Source organism: Peromyscus californicus, unplaced genomic scaffold (assembly GCF_007827085.1).
Source record: "Peromyscus californicus insignis strain IS unplaced genomic scaffold, ASM782708v3 Scaffold_15__1_contigs__length_86483966, whole genome shotgun sequence".
Classification (NCBI taxonomy): Eukaryota; Metazoa; Chordata; class Mammalia; order Rodentia; family Cricetidae; genus Peromyscus; species Peromyscus californicus.
The window spans coordinates 65,480,324-65,501,226 of record NW_026294447.1 but is presented as its reverse complement, the minus strand read 5'-3'; the positions used below and the strand labels follow the sequence as shown (position 1 = coordinate 65,501,226).

At 46.8% G+C, this 20,903-nt stretch overlaps 1 protein-coding gene across 4 annotated transcripts in view; it reads right to left on the bottom strand.

Annotated features, from left to right (window-relative positions):
* Ptprn2 (protein tyrosine phosphatase receptor type N2) overlaps positions 1 to 20,903 on the bottom strand; it is a 738,491-nt gene that overhangs the window by 76,273 nt on the left and 641,315 nt on the right. For all 4 annotated transcript variants that reach the window (XM_052739188.1, XM_052739186.1, XM_052739187.1 and 1 more), the window contains one exon: positions 19,295 to 19,489. In XM_052739188.1, coding sequence (XP_052595148.1) covers positions 19,295 to 19,489 — 195 coding nt within the window. The remainder of the gene's footprint in view (positions 1 to 19,294; positions 19,490 to 20,903) is intronic.

Here is a 20,903-nt window from a genome sequence, read left to right as displayed (position 1 = left end):
CCACAGGCCATAAAAACAAAAAAGCGGAGAGGCATCGGGGTACAGATGACCTCCTGGTCAGTCTTGTTCCTGGAATACCTACCCTGCCATGTGCTGTTTCTGACTTTTGACGAGATGGATTGTCTTGTAGTTTACTGGAACCTGTCCTTCTGTGGTTCCATCAGACAGGACACTTAAAGGGCCAGGCGGATATCTGTGAGTTCGAGGCCAGCCTGGGCTACCAAATGAGTTCCAGGAGAGGCGCAAAGCTACACAGAGAAACCCTGTCTCAAAAAACAAAAACAAACAAACAAAAAAAAAGTGCAAATATGTACCCATTACAACATGCAGATCCCAGTGAGACCTAAGAGTGTGAGGGCATGTCCTTGCCAGCACCCTGAGAATAAAAATAGACATACCATTCTGAAACTCAGTTTCTGGATTCTCCATGCAGATCCTGAGAAGGAGGAATAGGAAAAAAAAATGTGGAGAAGAGCGGAAGGCCCTTGCAGTTTAGAGATTGCTTTCGTGGAATGTTTTTAAGAATGAGGCATTCTGGCCGGCAACCACAGTAAAATCCTAGTGACCTAGGGTGAGGCAGAGCCGATGGAGCTGGCCAGCAGAAGCCTCCTGCATGGCTGAGAGCTGGCTTCACTGACAAGCCTGAACGAGGATGATTTTCAAGTTTGTCTTCTGAACGCTTTGCTTCTCAAGCTGACCAGTCCTGATCGGGGACCTTGAAAAGCTGTTTTCAATGTGCTTTTTCAAGTGGCTAAGAAATGTACTTTCCGTCCTCTTATTGAAACCAATCAAACTGTGAGGATAAAAAATCGTAAATCCTTAGTGCAGTAGAAATAGCTCAAAAAAGCAGTGCAGAGAAAGTCCCCAGCCGACACTCAGTTAAGGTGGGGGAAGCAGGCTTCATGAGCAAGCAAAGGGGAGGGAAAAGCACAGAGCAGAAATGGCAAGTTTGGTGTGCGGGGTTGGAGGCCACAGACATTGCTAAATTATCTCTTTCACTGAAAATCCTTTTCATGGATTGAGGTGTGGCGTGACAGGCCTCGTCATTCTTGCAAGAGTTTAAGGCTAGGCTGGGCTACAGAGAGAGTTCAAAGCCAGTCTGGTCTACATAGGGAGATCCTGACTCATCCATCCCCCAAGTCCTTTCTATAATGGAAAATGCATGAACTAAGAACTCCCTGGCCGCAAATGATGCTCAAGAGAATGATGTGCTTCTTCCCAAGTATCATGGGGAGTTGCTTCGGGGGTGAACCTGTTCCTTGCTTCAAAGGGGAACTGAAACAGCCACCTTTCACTTGCTTTGAAAGATGAAAGAAGAAAGGCTAACTGCGGAGTGGTGGGTCAAGACACAAACCCTGGCTAAATCTTGATTGCACAGAACTCAGTCTACCGGAAAAATGAACTATTAATAATACATTGCCATTATTCCATGATGTTGACTTTTGGTATTCTCAATCCAGATTGAAGTTGAGAATTACAAGTTCCACTGATAAAACAGTTCTCGATGCCCAGATGGCCTGAAGGGCTGATGTAGACTTTGGGTCATCTTCATTACTTGTATTTGAGATGCTAGAAATGGAGCCTGGGGCCGTGTGTACACTAGACCAGCACCTTAGCTCTGAGCCGCACCCCAGACCAACACACAGAGATCACCAAAGCTCTGAAAGATACCCTCAGTGTCCAAAGACACAAGGAGCCTATCGGTTTTCAGCTTCCACTGGACTTTATGGTGCAGATTTACAGAAAAACAAAACCACAGTTCTGTAGACTCAAAGCTAAAGTCAAGACAGAGAGCATCAATGAACACATTCTTCCCCAGATGTATTCTGATTAATAAACCTACAGAATTAATGGACTTTGTCCTTATTCCCTACTCACAACAAGTAGGGGAAGCCTTGTTCCTCCATACAGCTGAGTCTGTTTTATTCTGGGGTTTTTCAGCTTGGTATAACATATGGTGTGGCACAGGACAAGGTCAGAGATCTCGGTGTGAGGACTACAGGACATGGTGAGGATGACAATCCTTGCACGTTTATACGGCCAGGCTGTTGTTCTCAGAGGCACTCAAAGAATTCTAAATGAACACTTTTATGCATCTCATTATCTCATTTAACATCTTAAGAATTAAGGTTATATGAACATTGGCACAATACAATGATGAATAGAAATGGAAAATAATTAAAGGTATTATACCACTTCTTTCTGGAGTGCAAACCTATTACAGTCAGGGCAAGGTGGTTTGTCTGGCAAGCTGGGTCTGAAGCCTGGAGCTGCAACCAGCTAAAGCCGCTATTCTGACTCTTTCCGTCCTCCTGTTACAGGCTGGTAGCTAGTTTGATCAGCCTGTCCTATGAGTTTGAGCACTGCAGGTTCTGGGGCCCAACTACCAGGGTATCAAAGCTCAGTTCTGAGGGGTAGACTCCCTGGGCTGTAGAGTCCCCAGAACACTAATAAACATAATTAACAAGATGACTTCTGGTGATTGCCAAGGGACAAAGGTCCAAACTCAAAGATGTGAGGGTTGAGTTGGGGTAAGCACTAAGTTTGTGCTTTTGGAGGGGCTCTGAGTTAAACAGGAAGGATCCAGAAATGAGAAGTTTGGGGTGCTGCAGGGGCGGGACCTCAAAGCTCCTAGTCTGAGGTGAGAGTGGATCTAGAACCTTCTAGAGAGGAGTTGGTGGAAGGAAGAGGGAGACAAAGCGAAGTTGCCATCCTGGTCATTCAGAAGCTTGGCTATGGCAAGGAGCCAGGTGTTTATTTTAAGAGCAAGGGGAAGCCATTGGAGCATCTGCAGTAACAGAGGCATCCGGTGACAGTGCTTCTGAAAGGTCACTCTGCACAGGGCAGACTGATTACATAAGTTGGAACTCCTGCAGCCTCTGTATCCCTGTGCAGTGGCTGAGGTCTTCCTGACAGCAGAAGATAGTGATGGAGAGATGGGCATGTGTGCCATGTACCCCGGTGCAGAACAGACTAGATAGATGATCTGAGTCCCCTTAACCACCCATTCTGTGCTTCCTTACCTTCCCCATTTCCTTAAGTTTCTGCAAGCATTGGGTTACAAAATGCTTGAGTTATTTAAACTTGATCTCAGCAAGAAATAATTCTTATGATTTGATCTAACAAAGCCGCAATAGAATGAGGTCAAAAGTCTGAGAAAAAAAAATCAGAAAAATTCCACCAATGACCTTGATGTTTCCAAAACCCTTCAGGCTTTTGTTACAGAGACCAACATTTGGACATTTAGTTAATACCTCTATCTAGCTGCAGGCAACCTCACCGAAGGTAAGTAAACTCCAAGTAGCACCAAAAATTAACAGCCAGTAACTTAATCCAGGGGTTGGTATTCGAAGACAGGCTGAGTAACACAAAGCATTGGATATGCCTTTCCACAGAGAAGGTGTTCTTGGAGCACACAGGCTTGGCTCCAGCATATGCATCACAACCGATGACATGCCACCACGGTCACAGTCCCAGGAAGTGGACTAACCCCGGTGTGTGGGGACACAGTACTGCCCCTCAGACCATCTGGGTCCCAATACTGCCAGAGGACACAGAAGACGATTCATACATGGGAGGTTGAGGGGCTCCACCACTAAGATACATTCAGATTGAGATGAAGATGGTAACAGACTTGGGGAAGAGAGGAATTTTTAAGAAATGAAAACATCACAGAGCATGTCATACAGTGGCACCTACTATCCCCCCTGGACACCTAAGTGTGAGGTGACCTAGGACTTTATAAAGAACCTAGCAGAGCTCCAGGTCTGCCAACTCACCGTCTACTGGGTAAATCCACCATGTGTGGATTTGCCTGGGAGACTGGCCACGCCAGGCCTCCTGAGCTTCGGAAAGCTCAGCACCCCCTTTCCCTCTCACCTACAGGGCTCCACCCACACTGGCACAGCTGTGGTCCTTAGTCAGTACCACTGATCCAACAGACACAGAATAAAATGTTTAGGCTTCCCTATAAGCCAAGTCTCCTTCATGCCCTGCACAGGACCTAGCACTTCCTGGGTAACTGATAAATACTTGCTGAATAACAAAGGGACAGGCTCCTCCAGGTCCCTGGAGCAGGAGAGCTCCATGGTTTCTGCTTCAGTGTGGTCAAAGGTTAGTCACCTGGGTCAGGAACCTGTCTGAAGTCCTGCCCGGTCCACTGTGGAGATAGGTGGGAGAAGGCAGAGTGGCCCGTGCCGTGGGTCCAGACAACAGTTTTCCACTGGTATTTACTGTTTATTCTCTATGAGCCAATGAACCACGAGAGGGGGATGAAGGCAGATATCCGTGATATTAAACAATGAAATGTTCATTTCTTTTAAAATATTTTCACATCTGTTACTTTTTTTTTCAACCTCAGCCTTTTTCTCTGGCTGGCTTAGAGACTCACCCTAGCCAGGGTATGTGGGAATATTGCATAATCCATTCCCAGAATGCATGAGCAGATCTGTACCCCATAAAATATTCATTCACTCTCAAAAATATTTGCACCCTGCTGTCAAATGTAGACAAATTCACACAGAGTACCAGAAAATGGCCATTTTAATGGGGGAATGCTTTCCCCTAGTCTCTCTTCGCACTAAAACATATTCTCCAAAATTATTTTCATAAGAAAGATTAACAATTTCAACATTAACTGCTAATCCCTTTTCATTTAAAACTCTGCTGATAAAATTCTTTGCTTGTCATTCAAATGTAAGTAATAATTATAGATTGCAGGCCTCCGTCTCGGGCCTCATTAATGATAAATTGTATGGAAGTGTGAAGCCAAAGTCAGCTTTGATACATCTCAAAACTCAATTTCCACGGCTTCCCTTAGCTATGTACAATTAATTACACAGTTAATAAGGGAAATACGTTAATGAAAGGAGCATTATTTACCCAGACCGCCTGCCTTTACCAAATATCTTTTGTATGCTTCTCTCCTCGTAATTTTGGTATACAGTTTAAAAGGGGGGAAAAAATGCAATTGACAGAGTGGAGGCTTTTAATGCCTGTCTGCAGTTACTCTGATTAAAAACAAATTTAAAGGAATTTTAATCCAATTTTATATTTCTACTGACTTCTGCTTTTTGAAAGTCCTGAAATAGCCCTTTGTCAAATAAATAATTACCACTAAGCTACTGTACTGTACCAAAGATATAGTTATCTCTACAAATTGAAAACTCGGAAAATTTTAAAAGAAATTACGTGGAAGACAAAGAGAAAAATCTCAGTCATTCTGAGCAGACTGACAACCCCTTCCTTTGAGACCTCTCTTAGAATGATCAAATCCGCTCATTCTGTTTGGATAATCAAAGTTTGACCACAGATGGCCACACAGACACCAATACTAGCCTTTACAGAGAAGGACGCCACCTTCCCCGGCTTTGGCAAAGTCTAAAATCAGAAGAGAACTACAAAAGGCATGCTGGATAAAGCTGGGTTTGTTTGTTCTTTATAACACATGGGGAAGTATGAAAAGGTTCATTGCAAATCTTTGTTTTACAACATATTTGTGCTAATACAGACCAGTGAAGATTCTTTACTAAATAAGTAGCCCTTTGATTCCAATCTTCACCGTATCCCTTTGAGATAAACAATGTCCTTTAAGGTATGGGATCTTTTAAAATTCTATTAGTAAACCAACACTGTATTCCAAAGGGCTAAAGGTGGGGGGGGGACCATTTCCACAGCAAATAATACCAACTTCACCCTAAGTGCTTGGGCCCCGCGGAATACAGCCGTGGGGCCTGTCACCCACATGCACCCGGACATTTGGAGAGCCAGGCAGTGCTGGTGCCTTTAAGAGCCTCCTCCAGGACCCCTGCTGTGGAATATTTCTGTATGCTGAGTTACAGCAGATTCATTTGTTTAAACCAGCCCTCCACCCACCTCACCCCAACTGGATGGTCTCCTACAAAATTCAAACAGCTGCTTCCAAGTCACAAAAGACAGGAGCTGACATTCTCAAAGACCCAACGCCTTCCTAATACCCAACCCAGCACAAGAAGGCCCAGCGGACACATTCCTGCTCGGTGGAATGACGACAGTGGTTAGAGCAGGGAAACCTTTGGGAGGAGGGAAGAGGGGGGATGGTTGCTTAGCAACGCACAGCAGCCTCGCGGTTACAAAGCAGCAGGGCTTTTCTTAGCAGCAGCCTTTTATATTCTGTGCCAGTGATGTAGTCATTACGATTTTCTGATGAAGTTTTTAGGAAGAATAAAGAATTCCAGCAAGTGCAGAGAGGTTACCTAGGACAGTGATACGGGCAGGGGCTTTGTTGCACCAGCAGTTAGGACACTGGACCCTCTAACATGTTAGAGAATATTTGCAGAGATTTTGAACCTGTCTACTGCAAGTAGGGTGCTTTGATTTTTATCTCTCTAAAGCTAACAGGCTGTATGCTCGTGAGAATATAACACAGGACCAAAGAAACTGACCCTGTACCGGTAAGACATCACACAAGACCCAAACCCATGTGCTCAGTTCTTCACCAGCCAGAGGACAGGAGCTCAGGGGTCCAGTTGTCTCCTCAACATCCCCAGACCATCCTAGAAAAGCAAGAGGGCTAACATGTCGGTGAGGTGAAGGCAGAAGTTAGGGTGCGAGCTAGGAGGGACTCCCTCATCTCATCCAGTCATTCCGGACAAGGTAACTGAATGGGAGCAAATAGACCATCAGACAGCATGGATTTTCACATTTTAGAGTGAAAATTAGAGTGAAGACCGTCACGTATTCTTAATCTCTTCCTAGCTCAATGCCAGTCCTACTGTGGGGTGCCTGAGTCACATGACATATTTACCAGGCTTGACAGGTGAAGCAGGAGTGGACTACCAATGGCTTCCTGCGTATGCCACTGGAACATCCCCAGGCCAGTGTTTTGTGCAGCTGGGATTTCCCTCTGTTCTCACCTGCTGCCCAGACTGCTGTTCTTCCTCCTCCTCCTCCCCCCTCCTCCTCTTCTTAAATACAGAGTCTTCTATGTAGCCCTGGCTGACCTGGACTTCCCTATGTAGACCAGGCTGGCTTCCAGCTCACACAGATCATTGTGCCTATGTCTCCACGATGCTGGGATTAAAGGTGTGTGCCGCCTCACCTGGCACTGCCTGGCTTCTGTGAGGACAGCCACTGTAAGGTGACTGTCTGGGAACACAGCGTATGAGTGTGGGTTTTAGACACAGTTGTCAGTGTGATGCCAGAGTCCCTGCAGAACAGAATTCTCACTGCATCCTTTGTTTAATCTGCACAGAGTGTTTCTGGTAGCATGAAAAACAAGAGATCCTCAAGTGTCTTCCTCTATGAGACATCTTAACACCCTAAAGACACTGGACAAATGGCAACCACCTATTTACAAAACTAAGGTCCATGTCCAGGAATACAAAATGAAGAGGAAATCCATGCAGAGACAAGTCCTCTGAAGACGCCCAAATCCTAGAGAGAGAGGCAGAGCAAAGCAATTTCCTCCATCTAAAACTTGGGTCTATAGAGATGAAAAACAAAAAAACAAAAAATACCCACAGGAGACAGGAAGGGGACCTGCAACTCCATATAAACCAGAACCCTTTGAGGCCTGCCTGCTCTGTGAAGGGATGCACAGCACGTCTGTTCCTATGGAGACTGACAGTGCTGAGACATTTGAACCATGAGCCTCATCTATGATTAAAGCTCAAATCAACTACACATGGGCCATTTGGGACCCTGAAGTAAGCAACCAGTGAGAAGATGGCCCTGGTTTCATGACAGTCTGCAGTGTTTGACAAACACACTCTCTAAACCCCACAAAGCACAAGGCCACACAAAATCCTGAGATCCAGGCCCACTCCCCTGAGGAGCTAAGAGTCTGAACACAGCAAGACAACAGTTGCCCCAGGCACAGAAGCAAACCAGTCAGAGAGGAGAGCTAGATCTCGGGAGCTCAAGAAGAACAGTCACAGAATGTTTGCTTGCCACCTTCGGAAGTATGAAAAGTAAGAACCACCAACACTAGAGAACACACCAGGCAGCTGTGAAAATGAAGTGAACAGAGCGACCGCAAGTGAAAACGCACTCTCTGAAATTACAGACACAGTGGGTGGGTCAGAGAGCAGACACGGCTGAAGAGAGGACTTACACACTAGAAGTCAGAGTTGGGGAAGTTCCTGTGAACACAAGGCAAGGATAAAAAGTGAAGAGAAAGACTTAAGAGATGGGAACAAAAGTGCCCAATAGACTTTTAATAGAGGAGAGTATGACAGAGTCAATTTTGAAGTGTAAATGGTGGGATGTAGATATTAGCTCAGTGGCAGAGTACTTGTTTAGCATGCCTAGGATGCTGGATTCAATTGCCACTACAGAAAAACAAATTGTAAGCTGTTTGTAAGTTCTCAGAATCAACAGAAGACAAGAATTCTCAGATTCAGGGCTTAAGTCTGGAGAGAAAAAAATTCAAAAGTTCTAATAAACTGCCCTAAGTTATTACCCTTATACCCATAGATTATGCCAACCTCTCAACCCTCATCTGAGAGGCTTCCTTTTGCAGTAGATGGCAACTAACAGAGACCCATGGATAGTCAACAAACGAAGAATAAGAGGCCGTGATTGGAGGGGTAGATTTTATCATAACACATTATATGCATATATAAAAATTCAAACAAATAAGTAAGTTCTATCCTAAGACAGGGCAAAAGGAAATCTCCAAACAGGAAGTAGTGATGAGAATCAAAGGGGATATAAGACGAGCCACCAGAGCAGCTGCAGGTCACTCCGCAGCCCTGGTGACAGAGGGGGACAGGGGAAGGATGACAGGAAAGCAGCCAGAAGAGGATCCTTGCCCAGTATGAGGGTTAAGGCATTTTAGATAAAGACTAGGGCTCGGTCCCACTCAGTGATTGATATATTTTAGAAAAGAAGGAAATCTCACCCAGAATGAAGAAAGAAGAACACAGGAAAACCAAAGGGGGAGCAATGATGTTGTGTAGGGTCGATCTGAACGAGCCCTGTCCACAAAAATGAGCAGTGAAAGTGGATGGTCTAAAAACTCAAGGAAGGTGCCAAGCCCCAGGCCACAGGAACGTGAGTGCTAGAGTAACGTGACGAGTCCAGGTTCCAGGCTTGAGAAGAGGAAGGAGACATTCATTCCACTTGGTAGATTTGCTGCAGCTGATCATCACTGGGGTAGCTACTAAAATACAACTGTTGTCCTGGTTAGGGGTAAAGGAAGGAACAGAGAAAATCAATCACTTCAGAAGGAGGAAGGGGAGGATGCCTGAACCAAACAATAAGCGGATGACATGTGAGGGTTTGCAGAACATAAATAGGGTGGGATACCCCCCAGAAACTGGAACTAATTGGTCCTGTTAGAAGAGCTGACTTAATTACAGGGTCATGATCATCTTTTTCTGTGACATGTGTCTTTCAGAGGCTGTGCTTAGGGATGGAGGGTCACTGCAATGTGGGGCATGCTGGGAGAGTGCTCATGTGGTTCCCAGATATCCTGTGAGCATTCTCTAGGTCCTGCTTCATAGATGGGAAACACGGCGACCATGGTGTTTAATGTCACCCTACGACATAGTGACTCTGGCTCTGGGCCATCATCTTCTCTGTGCTGTCCTCTCTTGCACCAGGAGAGGACATCACCTGTGGACTGTGGCCAGGGTTCTCTCCCTCTCTGCTCTTTACTTCTGGCAAACAGACAGGATATCTGAGGGAGTGTTGACCTTTTGGTTCAATGAACCACAGTAATTCATGTGGATGGGGTCATAACCCATATATTGCCACTCAGTGGTTTGTTTATTCTGCAAATCTTCTAATTACAAATAGTCCTGAGGGTCCTGGTGAGGCTGAGTCATCCCTAGGGTCACTTCCTTGTCTCTTAGGGTTGCTGCTCAGGAACAAAGACCTGTGTCAACATACACAAAAGTCCCATGAAGGACAAGGTCTTCCAGTAAAGCTCACAGTATAGCATTTGACTCTATCTCACCCTTCTTTAGCTATTCGAGTGTAAGCTTCCCAAGAGCAAGGTATCTGTTATCTTTATTTAAAGCCATGCTGAGCACACAAAGGTAGGCAGACTGTAGGCAGTTATGCTCATCCATGATGTTTGTGGAGCTGTACAATTCAATGGAACTTTAATATTCATATTTTATATAAATCACATTACCTTTATTCTATGGATGTGAACAGCCAGGTGAGGCCATTGGAATAGTACAGCTATCTTTCAACTCGGCTGAGTGTGCCTATAAGCCATAGGTATGGGAGGCACTAAGTGGGTCCAGTGTATACCACTGGGCTTGGCTCACCCTGCCAGGTCTATCTAGGATGGCCCAGTCAGATGTAGGCATCTCTGTCACCAGAACTCAGAAAACACTGAGTGAGTGACACTTTTGAGTCCTGAGACACTTTTCCGACACCAGCTTCCCCTTGTGGATGTCATTCATGAGGCTGCCAGTTCCAGTCTTAGTGTTGATTTTTCAGCTTCACTCAGTGAATACTAATTGGATGTTTATTTCTTCTGTTTTACTCACTTCATCCATTACAGTGTTTATAAAGAATGGAAATAGTAGAAAATAAAATAATTTCTAAAACAAAGAAGGGCTCAAGGTCAGAGATACCAGATCCAAGAATTACTTCAGGTACCCGTCAAGACCCATCCCAGGAGACTGCATTCTTCTTGCTTACATGTCTCCCACGGACTCTTTGTGTGCCACCCACGATAAGGAGACAAAATTCTACCTTAGCAAGCATCTGGCATGAAATGCTCATAAGCCACAGCCACCTCAGGACCACTGGGGTCTGGTTGAGATTGGGCCATAGACATTTTTCCTTAAGTAGCTAGAGCCAAGACAGAAAAGATGACACCAGAGGGCAGAGAGGCAGAGTGCCAGCGGCTCTAACATTTTATGTAGCCAATCAGATGTTCAGATGTGTTTTTAATAATAAAAAGAATCCCTCCTTTACCCACCAAAACCACAAGATACAAAGTAAAGAAGAGCTCAATAATACTCCCAAACAATATTGCACCCACGCCATCCATGAAGAGCTGGCATCACAACCCAGCCATGAGAGGCCAGGAGGTTACCCTTTGGTGAGGTCCAAAGGTATTCTCTCTCACAGAAGCAGGAGGACTGCATCCTCCCATCCCCAAGGTGGCCCTTGGGAAGTGTGGGTGGTAGTACAGGATGGCTTTGCTAATGGGGCTCCTGCTGCTGTGAGGCCTGCATAATAGCCTGCAGAATCCTGTACACGCACACACACACACACACACACACACACACACACACACACACACACACACACACACGCACACTGGGTTCCCTGCTGCTCTGTGAGCAATGGCTAGCACTCACTACAAATTGAGCTTGGTCAGAAGCGAATTAGCTCTCTGAACTACCTCAGGACCTTAACGAATTCTGTGGACCCTCCTGTCCCGGGCAGTCAGCACCAGAACGATATGGGATGAGTGGCTCGGCTCTTCTTTGGAAAGCAGTGGGACCGAGACTCTTCATAGCTTATTCTGCAGCCAGAGAACCTCCTGTCACCATAACCTGTGGTAGGTGACAGGTGAAAGAGGGCTTAGGGCATGCTCAGCCTTGCCTACAGTGTTGGGAAGAAACAGAATCCCACAAAAGCTGTGAGTGGAAGAGCAGCTTCTCATTTGCTGCAGGCTGACAGACCACACTGGCTTTGAGTCGGCTCTGTCTTCGCAAATTCAAATGTTAGATCCCTACACCCCAGTTAGCTGTGACCTCATGGGAAGATGGAGCCCTTCAAGAGGAGATTAATTTAAAAGGACACCCAAAAGTCACCTGGCTGGACACCATGGATGCACCCACTTGCATGGAGGAAAGGCCATGTGAGGACATATCAAGATGGCCATCTTGAAACTGGGGAGAGACCTTGGGAGAAAGCAGCCTGTCGTGCCTCATTATGGTCTTCTGATCTTCAGGACCACAGGCCTTCCTTTCTATCTTAAGCCTCAATCCTAGAAGACTGGGATCTGAGGCCAAAGACCCAGCTCAGCCTCCCACACACATTCCAGAATGTTCTGCTCACTGATACCTGGGGAATAGGTGTCATGTGCCCAAGCAGCCCTGCCCTGACTCAATGCAATGCCACAGGTCTTGCACATAGGAGGTATGTGTGCCTGAGACACCTGGATGCTCACTTCCCTGTATAGCGGCTTGTGACATGATTCTGACCAGACTTTTTTTGGTTTTGTTTTTTTTGTCCTGAAACTTTTCCCTAGTGAATTGATCCCTGCGTCTTCTGGGGTGGTAGCACTGGCTGTCACATGCAGGTGAGTAACTGAACACTGAGAAGGAGACAGGAACAAACAAACTGAGTATTAATAAATATCCATTCTGTCCTGGCCCTGTGGTTGGGGTTGTACAGGTGTGGGTTTGAAGGCTTGTAGAGGCTGCCTGAGTGCCCTCCTTCCAGAGGAAGGGCGGGGGGCTCACGACACACTGGCCACAGGCACACAGTATGGGCTTATATGTGTTTCAGTGACTAACGGTCCAGCTACTGGTTCCCAGTCCACCTTCAGCACCCAGGGGTCATGAGCAGGAAGGAGCAGAGTGTTGTCTGTCAGTGACAATGGTTTGAAGCCAACAGGGTCAGGCTGAAGGAAGACTCCATACTCTGTACCTGGACCTACATCTCATGCTTAGCTCCATACCCCTTGGCTCTCAACAGACCCCTTTGCTCTGGTGACACTCAGGAGCTGTTGTCTGTTCGCTGTGATGAGAAGCTGCCGGTCCAGCCCTGAAATTTTTTGTGCTTTGTGATTTTACATTAGAACTCTTGCCTTCACTGTGTTCATCTGTGAAATGGGCCCAGCCTTGGTTCTTACTGCGTGGGTTTCTAGGGACAGTACTGTACAAAGGCTCCGAAGAGCTGGTCATTGTGCAGATTAAGGGGACCCAGGCCTCTGTCCTCGAGTGTAGAGTGTTCTTAAAATGTCTGCATTTAGGATGCTTTCCTTCACTCAGCCCTGTGGCTCTAACAGAGATGAATAGACCCACTTTGTTCTGCACATACCCATTCCCTGGAGGCTCCCAGCCAGTGACACTAAGCAAGTGAGCAAGCAATCGAGTGACATTTTCTAATGACTGCCCCCAATGCAGTGCTTGTCCCTCTGCATACGCATTCAGCACTCCCACTTTCCTGCTATAATGCTTGGCTGACTCACAAGTCATTAGTGAACCTTAGGATGCAGGAGGATTCTCAGCTCCTCACGCGGCCAGCCACGTGGGAACATCTCTCTGCAGAAGGCAGGCGCGATATGGGAATGGATCTTCTGGCAAGTAAACTCAAGCCCACATCTCTCTCTCTAGCAAGGGCTTCTCAGGAAGGTAGGTCCCCACACTCTTACAGTATGGGGCTTTATGACAGTCTTTAAAAGTCACTTTAGTGGCTGCCCTTGTTCTGCGAGGATTTTTTTTTTTTTTCAGAGCTCTGAACTCACTTGAACATCCCACATTGTGAATATTTCTTTAGAAGAGCATGAGATGTGCTGATGACAGTTTCCCAGTGTACTGGCTACGGGGGCTTGAGTGCCCTGCTAGCCTCTACTCCCCTTTTCCAACATGGCATCCCCTCCTCTGCCCCATACCTCACTTCTTACCAGGCAGCCCATCTTCCAGAACAGCTGGTGTGAGTGGTCTGGGGACCAGGACCATTAACCTGAGCTCCTCGAAACTAACTTGGATTCTTTCTTTGTTTTTTTTCCTTTCCTTTCCATTCCTTCCTTCTTTCCTTCCTTTCTTTTTCCTTCTTTCTTTTCTTTTTCTCTCTCTCTTGCTTTCACTCTCTCTTCCTCCCTCCCTCCCTCCCTCCCTCCCTCCCTCCCTCCTTCCCTCCCTCCCTCCCTTCCTTTTTTAATTTTGCTTTCTTAAGGCAGAGTCTTGCTGTCCAGCCCAGGTTGGTTTCAAACTTACAATTCTCCTGCCTCAGTCTGTGACTCCCAGGAGTCTGCGTATATGCCACCACCTAACTTTGCGTGAGTGTGGGGCAAGTGCAGGAGGCTCATACACCTGTGCAGGGTCAGGTGTCTGTCAGGAAGTCGGCAGGTGTCTCATCTGTCCCTCTCTGCACTGCCATTTTAGGTCAAGGTCTCTCACTGAGCCTGGAGGCCATGAAGCGCCAGGCATCCCGCTGCCTCTCCCAGGCATCCTCCTGCCTCCTCTGCGTGCTGGGGTTACAGGCGTGCTCACACCATGTCTGGCTTTTTTATGTTGGGGCTGGGATCTGAACTCAGGACTCATGCCTGTGCAGTGAACAGTCTAACCCACTGAACCAGCTGTACAGCCCTCAAAGCTGGAATCCTAAAACAAGGATTAGTGTTTATAATTATGAAGAGTTACAGGGTTCATTGCTAGCTATATCTATCATCTGTCTGTCTGTCTGTTCCTAAAGACTCTTGATCATATTCACACCAATTACCCTCTCTTATTCTCCTTTTCTTCTCACTAGACTTGTATTCTTCCCAATTAGTTCTCCTTCTACATGCATACTTACGTCTTTTCAAAAATCTAGGTTCTGCATATGAGAAGCGTGATTTTTGTCTTTCTGAGTGTGACTTGTTTTCCATGACATGACGATCTCCACTTCCTACAGATAGCATAATTCTTCTTTACAGCTGACTAAAACTCTATCCTGCATTTGTATCACTTTTTTTAAAAACCATTCACTTGTTAATGTGCATGTAGGCTGGCTCTGTAACTTGACTGTTCTGAACAGCCCAGTAATAAACATGGACGTGCAGGTGTCTCTTTGCATGCTGAGGTAGATTCCTTTGGATATATTCCCAAGACTGGTGGAGCTCTACTCTATGGTAGTTCTACTTTTAAAACGCTTTTTTAAAAATATATATATATATATATATATATATATATAAATATTAATTTATTTATTTAAGACAGGGTATCACTGTATAGCCCTGGAACCCCCTATATAGACCAGGATGCCTAAAATTCAGAGATCCTACTACCTCTGCCTCTGCCTCTTGAGTGCTAGGATTAAAGGTATCCATGCCCAGCAGCAACTTGCAAACTTCGTTACATTGTTACTTAGTTACTTACTTAGTGTGCATTGTACCTACGGGTGCATACATGCTTCAGCGCCCTGTGGAGGTCAGAGGGTCGGTGGCTGACTGCAGGGGTTGGTCTCACCTTCTGTGTGGGTCACAGGGATTGAACTTGGGTTGTCACACTTGATGGTAGGTATCTTTACACACTGAGCCACCTCACCGGCCCAAGAAACTTGGAATTTTTAAAAGTTGCTTTCTTCTGCATGAGAGAGAGCACACACACAGTGCTCGTATTTCTGTGTCTGGCTTATTTCACGCTGTGTGACGTCTTCCGGCTCCACCCACTCACCGTGGCTGGAGAGCCACTGGGTGTCAATATCATGCTTTCTCTGTCCCTGCACTGAGGCTGGTGACCAAAGGTTGGAGGAGGATGGATGAGGGAAGAATGGATTCGATCAACATGTGTTGTGTGAAATATCATGCTAAACCCCATGCATATGTACAATTAACATGTTGACCAAAATAAAATATTTTAGAGGGTACCTTCAAAGAAAATAAAGACAGAAGAACAATAATAGCGAAAACAGAGCATGGCCTTGGGTGACAAGCTTTGTGGCTTTCCTGTGACTGTAGGTAGGTGGTATCTCCAGGTACATCATGGGTGTGTCTCATAGGCCTGTCCCACCTTACACTCACAGGGACTGGGGGCAGGGTGCTGCTTTCCAGCCCATCATACAGATGATAAGACACAGGTGGTGGATGTGACATTAGATTCAGAACCAGCAGACAGCAAGTGAGGCAGTCTTCTGCGGCGTACCAGAATTCATATCCCTGCTCTCATCAGGACCCTGTGCTGCCGCACCCAGGAGAGCCCTGACAACGTGCCCAGTCCATCTCTCTGTGCCTTGAGGGCTCCATACATAAGCACCCAGCCTTTCTGGGCTACCTCTGACCCCTGCTCTACCTGCAAAGCCAGGGGTAACAGAGGTCTGCCCTGTGGCTGGTGGTGCTCGACTCTTCTGCTAGTGACCGTCGCTAGGGCTGGTCCACTGTGGGTGACACAGCCCAGTAATGTCTCAGCCTGTTACCTAGTGGAAACCTTCTCCTTCCGTGTGAGTCTCCCTGATACCTAAGTCCTTGACCTTCAAAGGGACAGTGATTCCAAGCAGTCTTGTATCTATAGTCTAGCAGAAAGTTACAGAGCATGGAGTGTCTGAGGCCAACCTGGATGGGAAGAGCCATGGGGGACAGTGGTCATGCTTGCTGAATCACCACTGAGTACCCCAGCATCACAGGGGAAATATCCAGTCAGTGATGTGTCCTGGTGGTCAGTTTGGGGTCAGCATGGCTTTATGCGGTATACCCATTGCCAACCTGGAGTTGAAACTCTTTTCTTTGTTTTTCCCCTTCAGTCTTAAAAAACAAAACAAAACACTATTATTTATTTTTATGTGTATGTGTGTTTCTCCTGTATGTATGGCTATGTGCCACATGTGTGCAGTGCCCATGGAGGCCAGAAGAGGGTGTCAGATTTCCAGAACTGGAGTTTACGGATGATTCTGAGCTGCGGTGTAGGTGCTGGGAATTGAACTCAGATCCTCTGGAAGCAAGGTCTCTCAGTCTTTTTCTTCAGTCTTTATGCTCAGACATCACATTTTGTCCCTGTGCTCCTCTGGAGCAACGTTGTGACTGAACACCCAGTGTCCTGGATTTATCTGATGGCCCACTCATCCTCACCATGTATTTTAGCATGTTTCTCTTGCCAGCAGGCCAATTAGCAAGCACTTTCCCACTGAGGGTCGGGGTGACTGATCATTGCAATTACCTTCCCTGTAGCTTTAATGAGCCAAGGTCAGTTGCAAAGGGCTGACATGCATGGCTTCCACAGTCTGTGCAGAGAGGGGCGGCACAGGGCTGGAGCATGAACTTGACCTGGGGTTGCTGGAAACATGCTGTCTTGGCCTCAACCCTGGGTCAGTCCCATTCTGCTAAAACTTGAGGGGAGTTTCACAGCCTGTGTACTAAGTGAGTGAGATCTGAAGAAAGAGCCTAGGGTTCTGGGCTTCTCAGGTTCTGTACCAGAGAAATTCCAAGGCAAGATGCTGTGTGACATGACCCCACCTGTAAAGGGAATCAGGACTACTGGGTGCAGAGAAAACAGAGATCTAAGACATGGCCCAGCCCTTCATGGATGCAGTGATTAGGTCATCCTGCCTCCTGGCCTGCAGCCTGGGAGAAGGTGTTGAGTCACATCTCCTGCCACAGAAGTAGAAGCAGTAATTCCTGGAAATGCCTGGATCCCCTGGGGCTTACAATCTCTGAATGTATTTCTACATCTAGTGCCGTAGGTGGGTGAAGCCATGACTACATTCAGGGAAACGCCTGTGCTGGACTCCAGTGGCACTGCTGACCTCTGCCTGGGCTGCCTTGCTTTAGAACAGCGAGGTCTTGGCTACTTGGAGGTTGGGTCCCTCCTGCTGACCTCAGAATTGCCACTCAGGTCCAAACACAGTTTCTCTTGAAAAATGTATATCATATACCACATAGACGCAAGGTATTACCAAATTGTGACCCAAAGTCATGAAATAAATACCAGATCACACGAGCTGAAAGGAGCCACTACTGACGAGCTCGTGTACTGACTCCTTCCTGCCAGCACCAACTCTCAGTGTCTCTGGACTCCTCGGTTCCTTTTCTTAAAGGGACGAATGTCAAAGTCCTTGAGAAGTCAGAACTAAGTTCAGTAATTGCTGTCCATCCAGAGGACATCTGTAAAAGACTGCAAGCACTGAACACCATGCATACGCACAGTTAATAGATTGATCAAGAATAAAATGGGAGCATGGCACTTCTGCTGAGCCAATGATTAGCTGTCTGCCCCAGGTGTGAGAGGCTCTCCCCTTAGTGCCTCTATCCCCAAACAGCATTTTGGGGTCCTATTTCAAGAAGAAACAGATGCAAGCAGGACAAGTCACACATAGCACAGAGAGGGGATGCCCTCCTGTGGCCATGTGTCCTCTGGGGAGTGGACTGCTGTATGCCTCAGCCTCCCTAAATGTCCACTGGAGTCTAGGCTAGCAAGATCCCTGATGCCCTGGCTTCGATATTCACAGGACGTTCTTGGTCAACATGGCTTTTGCTTGGCCTGCTGGCTCTGCCAGGAGACTTCTTAGCAATAGTTTTCCAGCTTCCTGTGGCCACCAGACCACATTGTGACTGGATAAATCAGCTAAGGAAGGTACCTCAAGGTAAGTGTATAAGGACCATGTACAGGGCTGCCTCAAGACAGGGTAACTAACTGTACAGAGTTGGTATTTCCCTGATCCGTCATCACAGTAGTTGCTTCTTTTTTGTTTGTCTGTTTTATTTTGTTTTTTGTTTTTGTTTTTTCGAGACACGGTTTCTCTGTGTAGTTTTGGTGCCTGTCCTGAATCTCACTCTGTAGACCAGGCTGGCCTCGAACTCACAGAGATCCACCTGGCTCTGCCTCCTGAGTGCTGGGATTAAAGGTATGCACCACCACTGCCCGGCTTGCAGTTGCTTCTTAAGCAGGGAACTGGACTGTGCCTCAGGCTGGCAGAGCCCCCATTCCCATGTGAAAAACAACATGGTCATATGCTGTGTTTTTATTTCACATTCCCACAACAGGAAGGTGCCCACTGCTAAGATGGACAAGGGACAGCCTGAAGAAACTCTGAGTTGCGAACATCTCTGCTAATGAAATTGGACATTAATGATATACCATGAGGCAACACAGCCACTTTGTCTTTCCCTGCTCCAAAGGAAATGTACCAGGGAAAGTCACAGCCCTGCAAAGAAGCCATGTGTGTCAGCAAACGGGCCTCCAAGAACTCTGGTGACGGGCTATAGATGGTTCATACCTCCTCCTGCCTCCCCTGCTTCAGTTTTGCATTGCCCATGAATGACATTTGTTGGTTTTTTTTTTTTTTCTACTCAGACAGCACTTGTTGGACTGGAAACAGTAAAGGAGGCAACAGCCACGTACTATTAGTCAAAAGCAAACAGAATGGCACTCACAGCTAGCACTAAAAGGCATGTATTTCCAGGACTCCATCTCAAGTGCAAGGGAGCAAGCCTGCATGTGCACATGTGTGCTCTAAGCAGGACAGAAAGAGTTCAGTGATAAACACACCTTTGGTTTATATCCAGGACACAGAGGGGGGTACCAGCAAGTTCCAAGGCTCAGAAGCAATTGACAGAGAGGCACAGGTAGAGCACACACACCCTGCCCCCACCTGTCATCTTCACAGAAGTCAGAAGCACCGTCGAGGATGCGAGCCTTACCAGGATCATGTGGCCAGTAGAGATGTCCATGTTAGACTGAACAGGCTCCTCAGACCAGGATGAAGTGCTGCTCCGAGCCGAAGGACTAGGCATTGGCCCATCACTGAACTGGGAAGAGACACTGTTGATGCGTGATGTGTGTGGTCCCTCCGGGCGATCCTGTGGCCGGACAGACATACGCTGGCGGCATAGCTCCTGCAAGACAGCCAGGGGCAGAGTCAGGGGTTAGCAGCCTTCACGGAAGCCTATTTAGTACTTCCACAGAACTGCAAGGCCAGTTCTACTCAGTCAAGGCTCACTCTAGTGAGAATTCATGTTCTTGGCTACTAGACAGCCCACAATGATTCAGCAAGCCCACTGGTGTGTTTTAAGGCACCATCCTTACACCCTCTGAGATCTACAAGACACTGAAGCAAGTTGGCTTTAAGGACAAGTGTGTGAGTACACACCTGTATACACACATCTATACCCAGGAGCAGACACAACCCCCATCACCACATAGAATTCTAAAGCAGTCTCCTTTGTCTTATTCTGGTCAAGAACAATGAAACAGATAGATGGAGTTGGAATCTTTCCTTTCTCATTAGAACATAGGTCACATGGGAGACAAGGAGTCTGCTACAAGGTAAGGACATCCTCAGTCTAGCATTTTCTTCTCCTCCCCAAACAACTCCCATTCTGACAGGTGAGGATCCTAGGATCTTGGCAGCACAATCCCTTGGCACTGACCTTGACCTTTGACCTTTGGCTTTACCCTACAGCTCCCATCTTCTGACTGACAAGAACCCGTTCTGGAAGCTTCCCAGAGTTAAGACACAATGAGCCCCTCTGCATGTGGAGAAGATGAAACTGTGACTTGAATCACCAAAATGAAATGTCATCAATAGGAGACTAGAAAGCACAGCTGAGCCCCACAGAACAGCAGGAAAAAGAATCATGCCCTCACCAGCAGCGGGAACCAAAGGCCTGTTTAGCTAGCCAGGGCAGTGGCAGGAAGTTGGAGACCACGACCATGTTCTCATCTCCTTCACCCTGGGTCGCTGTTACCTCTGGCTTCAGACAGAGGCCACCAGAAAGAGACTCTCTCCCATCTGCTCAGCTCTCTCCAGTAGACAGACACCCATGCCCTGGCTTCTCTCCACCAGAGGTCCATAAGACAGATCAACTCCCAAGCTACAGCAGGGGCCCTCTTCTGGGGCTGGTGGCCCACATAAGCCTTGAGACTTGAAAGCAACTGAGACAGTAAAGGTCATCCTGGGTACCCTGGACATGATGAGAAGATAAGGTGAACCCCAGAAAAGGAGACCTGCAGAGAGTGGGGAGGCCTCTCACGTAAGGGGCAACAGGGACCAACCTAGCCTTGACTCTCCTTGTTCTCTGTTATCTTTTTATACGCTTGCTGCCTCAGAGGGTTTTTTGTTTTGTTTTGTTTTTTGTGAGACAGGGTTTCTCTGTGCCTGTCCTGGATCTCGCTCTGTAGACCAGGCTTGGGAGTTTTTAAACAATGCGTTCTTCTTTAAAAAAGAGAAAGAAAGAAAGAAAGAAGGAAGGAAAAGAAAAGAAAGAAAAATCATGTAATTTTCTGAAAACCTCAAAAACAAAGCAGAAA